Source organism: Crocuta crocuta, unplaced genomic scaffold, assembly GCF_008692635.1.
Source record: "Crocuta crocuta isolate KB4526 unplaced genomic scaffold, BGI_CrCroc_1.0 scaffold2168, whole genome shotgun sequence".
Lineage (NCBI taxonomy): Eukaryota > Metazoa > Chordata > Mammalia > Carnivora > Hyaenidae > Crocuta > Crocuta crocuta.
This window is the reverse complement of record NW_027528295.1, coordinates 10,362-18,125: the sequence shown is the minus strand read 5'-3', so window position 1 is coordinate 18,125 and position 7,764 is coordinate 10,362. Positions and strand designations below refer to the sequence as shown.

Genomic DNA, 7,764 nt, shown 5'->3' with positions numbered 1-7,764 from the left:
CCATGCTGACTTGATCCCATGGCCTGATCATGACCTGAGCCAACATCAAGAGTTAGATGCTCAACTGACTGAGCCACCCAGGTGCCCCAAGGATTTTTCTTTTAAAAGTACAGATGCTCAGGTTCCATCCTTGAAGATTTTAATCCACTAAATTGGAGACAGGAGCTCAGGTGGCTGTGACATATGGTTAGAGCTGAGGACCTCTAATATAATCTAATAGTCTATAAGCATCATATGATAGAAAGGTGGAAATGAGAATGATGGGGATGTGAGAGGTCATCCATTCCTAGATTTCTATCTTGTCTGCCCTCTCCAACTCTGGCAATACTCACACAAACCAGTCTAACTTAACCATTAAAAGAGGCTGTCCTTATATAATTAATGTAACACATAATTATTCTCTAATATTCCCATTCTATTTATCTTCCTATTCTGTCTTTAAAAAACATTCTCTCCTTTTCTCAACTGCACTTCATATTTAGTTGATTTAGAGTCATAGAACTGTTATTTTGAAAATGATCACTGAAATACTTTAGTGACACAAACCATCAATCACATCTATGTGGAAGACACAGAATCTCACCTCTCTAGTGGTTGAAGAAGGAAGAACAAAACCTTCTACAGAGAGTCCATGACACTGCAAAACAGCAAAAACATGTTATCACTAAGGATATGCTGATAAACAGGAGCTACCAAAATATTCCATGTGATTACAAACATGCTTGAAAAAACGGAAAAAAACCAATATGTTAGCCACGAATTAGAAGATACATAAAAGGAAACAAACAAACAAACAACAACAAAAAACCTCAAGACCTGGAGCATTAAGAAAAGGTCTAACATTCAGGTAATTGACATCTCAGGAGAAGAGAACGAGTTCAGGGCTGATAAAATATTTAAAGAACTATAATCTAAAAACTTCCCAAATTTTGAAAAGCACACAAACATTCTGTCTAAGAAGCTCAGTGATTCCAAAAGATTATAAATTAATTATTATTATTAGGAAGATTTACCTCTCAAATGGATGTCCTATTATTTTATGAACACTGTCACCAGGAATGCTATGGAAAAGGGGTCATTTTAAATTTCTCAGTTGGGTACAAAGACCATGGACTTTTTGGGCCTAGCTCCAGCTCCATGATTTTACTATTCTATCATCCCAAGTGAAGGATACTTCCTGATGAAAAGCTCTCGTACATATTGCCAGCTCAGCAGTGTGCTTCATGGGGTAGATGCTAAGTAATCACAGGCCAGTGAAAGGCCCTGCAGCCCAAGTGTCCTTGCCAAGGACTTGCGATTATTATGTGGCAAGAAACAGGGCTGGGCTATAGGAGACGCAAGATTTACCCTCTATTTAAAGGAGTGGAAGAGTTGGATTGGATTGCAGTTACTTATGTAATTGTTCCTTTACGATTAATACAATGTTTCTCTCTGGCTGCTTTAAAGGCATTATTTTTATCTTTAGTTTTGTGTTTGGTCTACCTTCTGGGATAGACTAGCCCCAAAGATTCAGAGACTATCAGGAAAGATATCATTCTAGGTCTCAGACCCATCACAAATAGGCCTTAGCATCTTTGCCAAAAATCACTTGACCATACATAAAAGGGTTTATTCATGTACTCTTAACTCTGTTCCATTCATCTATATGTTTATTCTTATGCCAATTATCACAGTCTTATTATTGCTTTTATTGTTTCAGTCAATAAAATCTTCTCATTTATCATTTTTGTAATAATTTTTACATTTACATATAGATTTTATCACCAACTTAAAGTTTGTCAATTTCCCTAAAAAAGTCAATGTAAGAAAGATTTTTAGGCTGAAGAAAAACCCTCACGATATGCATTTTTCAGACTTGTATAGTTACTACATTTCCTTTAAAAATTTTTTTAAAAATGTTTATTTATTTTTGAGAGACAGAGACACAGCATGAGCAGGGGAGGAGCAGAGAGAGGGAGACACAGAATCCAAAGCAGGCTCCAGGCTCTGGGCTGTCAGCACAGAGCCTGATGCGGGGCTCGAACTCACAAACCATTAAATCATGACCTCAGCTGAAGTCGGATGCTTAATTGACTAAGTCACCCAGGTGCCCAGCAGTTACTAAATTTTCTAGTTAAGCATCCCCCCCCACCACCATCAGTGCTCTTGATGGCCTCAACCTGCTGTACTTTTACTACAGTACTTGTCTTCTTTTAACATTGTATATAATTTACTTATCACATTTATTATTTATTGAATAGCAGAATCTAAGCTCCATAAGGACAACTATTGTCTATTTTGTTCTTTGCTGTATCACTGTGAGCACCTAGGACACTGCCTAGCATACAGCAGATGCTCAAGAAATAATATATAAATGAATGATATTTTATCTTCTCTCTCATCATCAACTCAAGTATTAAACAGCAATGGCTACTAGGAATTTATACAAAAGACACAGTAGTGCTGATGCATAGGGGCACATGTACCACAATGTTGATAGCACTTTCAACAATAGCCAAATTATGGAAAGAGCCTAAATGTCCATCAACTGATGAATGGATAAAGAAGATGTGGTTTATATATAGAATTGAATACTACTTGGCCATGAGAAAAAATGAAATCATGCCATTTGCAGCAATGTGAATAGACCTGGAAGGTATGCTAAGTGAAATAAGTCAGTAAGAAAAAGACAGATATATGTTTTCACTCATATGTGGATCTTGAGGAACTTAACAGAAGACCATGGGGGAAGGAAGGAGGAAAAAATAGTTACAGAGAGGGAGGGAGGTAAACCATAAGGGACTCTTAAATACAGAGAACAAACTGAGGGTTGATGGGAGGTGGGGTAGAGGGGAAAATAGGTGATGGACACTGAGGAGGGCACTTGTTGGGATGAGTACTGGGTGTTATATGGAAGCGATGAACAATGGGAACCTATCCCCAAAACCAAGAGCACACTACACACTGTATGTTAGCCAATTTGACAATAAATTCTATTAAAAAATAATTTAAAAATTAAAAAAATAAAAAATAAATGATCACTACAAAAAATACATAGCAATGGGCATTAAGGACTTGCCATTTTAGATGTTAAATAAATTAAAACAATATATATTAAGCCATTGAAAAAGATTCCAATCCGGCATGGTTTACTGGCTCTGGTACCTGACACTTCCAACCCATGTTCCATATGCCAAATAACAGTCTTAGTACAGAGAATTACCAGACTGCAAACATATGTGCCAATAGTATGAGTATGTTATATTCATTCTAAAAGGAATGGAATGAAAAAAGAAGGCATTTATCCTCTTACATTAGGATTCCAAGTCCAAGTTTTGATTCTTCCATATGATACTCAATCTTCCCAGTCATATTTAAATGTTCCTTTTCTTGTATTTGCAAGGCCTTATGGTTCTACACCTTTATCATAACACATTTTGGCTTTACATTATAGCTGCTATTTAAGAAGATAAGTATGGATTAAACTTCTTGATGATAAGAACAGATATGTTCCACAGTATCCTGGGTAGAACAGCACCCACTACATGTCTGTGAAATTGAATTGCCATAACCCAGGCATAACTGTAGAGATAAAATACCTGTCTGTGACCAGGGCAGTACAGAAGTTAGATGGAGAGTTTTAACAATACTCTCTGAAAAGAAGATTGCCAGAGCCACTAGTCTGAGGAATCAACTTTTACCTTTCCAAAAGATCACTTGTTTCAGTCCCTGGAAGAGTATCACTGTGCTAAGGGGAGAAACATAACCAAGGTTTTGAAGCCCTGGATGAAATCTTCTTCAGGTCCTTGCCAAGGACAATGAAGCAGAAACTGCCACCTAAGAGACTATAAATGTGACCTATGAATGACTACTGTGGTCTTCTTGGCCCTCTAAATCTGTCACAATCATAATGGTATGATGTCCCCTTAAATGTCTTTGGCAAGCCAGGCCTTTGAAAGAAAAACAAAAATTGGTCACACTAACAGAGTCTCTGGGTCATTAGCATCATTATCATCTTGCATTTATTTAGAAGTTTTCATCCAAGAAAAAAATAGAACAGCTTCCTATGCTAACTCCCTAGACACCCCAGCTATTTTACTACAGCATCAGCACATTGCTACAAATAACATTTCCACTCTAAAAAAGCTACAAAGAAAGCAGGCTCTTTATCACCAAATTTGATCAGCAGGAAATGTATCACAGTGTCCAACAATGTTCAAGTATGGGCAAAGGCAGAGAAGTGATGATTTTTGAAATATAATTTATAAACAACACCATAGTGACAATAATAGAGACTAAATTAGAAATAATATCAAAATAACAAATCAACTTCATTGATTTTGTATTCTTCTAGGTTTTGTCCACATGAGCATATGACAGTTATATAATTATAGTGAGGTCACAGTCAAGTCATATCTCAGCAAAGGAGACTGAGGATATCAAAAGGGAAAATAAAGAGACATCTACAATGTGTTATGCATACCTTCTGCAAAACTTTCCATACTTTTTGATAAAATCCAATTGGGACTCTGTTCAGTGCTCCATCTAGCCTTCTTCGGCGTTGCCACTGACCTTGACGATTATCTTTGGATGTCTGTTGACCTCTAGGAAAGGACCCACTACCTGGAGTCACAGATGTTCCAGGTGACTTGGGAGAAGAGAGTAAAGAACATAAATCAAAAGTTATTTCTGATCTTCTGATAAAGTATTATAGCACAGTGAATAATAAACAGAGTCAGTAGAATTAGAAACCACATATAAAACGTAACACCCAAGATAAAGAGGTTACAGTGAAGCTAGTAGACTTATGGGTAGCTAGCAACAATGTAAACCTTTGTAAATCTAGATCCTTTTAGAAAGCAATCCAGTGATACTTAAAAAGAGCTATACAAATACTTATGACCTGGGAGTTTCTTAGCTGTCTCTTGCCTTGGTTATCTCTGTTAAAATTCTAGCTGGTCTATGGCTTAGTTTGTTGCTTTCATGGGCTATAACACAAGCCTCAATCAAATTAAAATAACTGAAATCAGACAAAGCATGCTCTTGACTACAATGAAATTAAACTAGAAATCAAAAACAGAAGGAAATTTTGTATATTTATAAATATGTGGAAAATTAAACAGTATGCCACTAAATAACTGGTGGTTTAAGAAAGAAATCACGAGGAAAATTAGAAAACACTCTGAGATGGCTAAAATGAGAAAANATAGGAGGATTAGGAGGAACTTAACGGAGGACCATGGGGGAGAAGAAGGAGGGAAATAGTGGGGGAGAGGGAGAAAGGCAAACCATGAGAGACTCTTGAATGCTGAGAACAAACTGAGGACTGATGGGTGTGGGGGGGAAGTGGAGATGGGCATGGAGGAGGGCATGGAGGAGGGCACTTGTGGGGATGAGCACTGGGTGTTATATGGAAACCAACTTGACAATAAACTATTTGTAAAAAAAAAAAAAAAGGAAACACTCTGAGATAAATAAAAATACAACATACCAAAACTTATGGGATGCAGCTAAAACAGTGCTTAAAGAGAAATTTGTGTCATAAATTCTTGTATTAAAAAAGAAGAAATATTTCATATCAATAAGCAAACCTTCTACCTTAAGACAATGAAAAAAAAAAAAAACGAGCAAGCTAAACCGAAAGCAAAAAGGAAGAAATAATAATCACTGCAGGAGAAAGAAATAAAATAGAGACTAGAAAAGCAACAGCAAAAAACAATGAGAGAGCGCCGAATCCTAACCACTAGACCACCAGGGATCAGAGCAAAAAAACAATGAAACTAAAATTTGTTTCTTTGACAGTAAATATAAAGTAAATTGACAAATCTTTAGCTAGACAGCACCTTCCCCCCAAAAAAGTTAAGACCCAAATGTATTAAAATTAGGACAGAAAAAGGGGACATCACCTCTGACTTTAAAGAAATAAAAAGGACTATAAGGACATACCATCAGCAGCCACATGTCAACAAATTACATAACTTAGATGAAATGGACAAATTCGTAGAAAGACATAAACTACCCAACCTCACTCAAGAAGAAACAGAAAATGTGAATAGATCTATAATAAAGATCAAATTAGTAATTATAAAACTTCCCACAAAGAAAAGCATAGGCACAGATGGCTTCACTGGTTAATTCTATAAAACACTTAAAGATGAATTATCATTTCCTCACAAACTCTCCCAAAACAGAGAAGGACAAGGAACTTCCTCATTTTGAGGCCAGTATTACCTTATTCCAAAATCAGACAAAGACATCACAGGAAAACTACAGATCAATATCCCTTCTGAATATAGATTTAAAAAATCAACAAAATACTAGCAAACCAAATTCAGCAACATAGAAAAGGATTATGCACCATGATGAAATAGAACTTACTCCAGAAATTCAGTTTTCACACCCATCAATTAATGTAATACACTGTATCAATAGAATAAAGGATAAAAACCACATCATCCTAATAGATGCAGAAAAAGCATTCAATAAAAGCTAACACTCCTTCATGATAAAGACACTCAACAAACTAGGGACAGAGGGGGAACTTCATCAATCTAATGAACTACATCCACAAAACCCTCCAGCTGGCATCATAACAAATGGTCAAAGACTGAATGTTTTTCCTCTTAAGTTTAGAATAAGACAAAGATGTTTTTACTCTTACTACTCCTAATCAGCATTGCACTAGAGGTTCTAGCCAGTGCTATTAAGTAAGTAAATAAAATAAATAAAAGACACTCAGAGTGAAAGGAAGAAGTAAAACTACATCTTTAAATGACATAATCATATATAAGGAATTCACTGAATGACAATTAGAATGATAAATGAGTTCAGTAAAATTGCACAATATAAGATCAATATAAACATCACTTGTAATTTCTAAACAGTAGCAATCAGCAATCTGCAAATGAAATTAAGAAAAAAAATTCATTTAATATAGTATCTGAAAGAATAAAATACTTAGGAATAAATTTAACAAAAGAAGTGTAAAACATGTACTCTGAAAACTACAAGACATTTGGAAAGAAATTAAAGACCTAAATATATGGAAAGAAATCCCATGTTCATGATCAGAAGACTTAACATTGTTAAGGTGGCAATACTCCTGAAATTTATCTACAGATTGAACACAGTCTTCATCATGATCCCAACCAGGTTCTTTGCAGAAACTGACACGCTTATCCTAACACTCACATGGAAATTCAAGGGACTTATGATAGCTAATACAGCTGTAAAAAACAAAACAAACAAACAAACAAACAAGAAAGTTCGAGTTGCCTTAATCTCTTCAGTTTAAGAAATCTGAAGTCAGAGGCCATTACATTGGTTTAAGCAAAGGGAATCTAATGAGAAATCAGTCTTCCTAAAATGTAAACTTCATGACGGCAAGGACTAGATCTGTTCTGTTGCTTATTTTATTTCCAGTGCCTGGTACAAAATTGGCACTCGATTAATATTTACTAAATAAATTACTAAACAGAATAATAGTCAATCCAGTGACCTTCAAACTTTAAAGTACATCAGAATCACCTGGAAAGCTTATTAAAACACAGATTGCTGTGCCTTTCCCAAGCCTTTCTGATTCAGTAAGCCTAGAGTAGGGACCAAGATTTTACATTTCTAAGAAACTCCCAGGGGATGCTGATACCGTCTAGTACAGTGTCTGGCACCTAGTAGACATGCAATCAATTATATTAGTTGAAAGAATAAATGCATAAACAGACAGTTAAGTACTTATTAAATTGAATTTTGTTTTCTGAAATGGAAAAGAGGCTAGAGTTGAACCCC

At 35.7% G+C, this 7,764-nt stretch overlaps 1 protein-coding gene across 1 annotated transcript in view; it reads right to left on the bottom strand.

Annotated features, from left to right (window-relative positions):
* Positions 1 to 7,764, bottom strand: part of LOC144222672 (phosphorylase b kinase regulatory subunit alpha, skeletal muscle isoform-like) — a 17,791-nt gene that overhangs the window by 5,458 nt on the left and 4,569 nt on the right. Inside the window, exons 4-5 of the mRNA XM_077753199.1 lie at positions 4,463 to 4,627; positions 584 to 637 (exon numbers count right to left, since the gene is read on the bottom strand). Coding sequence (XP_077609325.1) covers positions 584 to 637; positions 4,463 to 4,627 — 219 coding nt within the window. The remainder of the gene's footprint in view (positions 1 to 583; positions 638 to 4,462; positions 4,628 to 7,764) is intronic.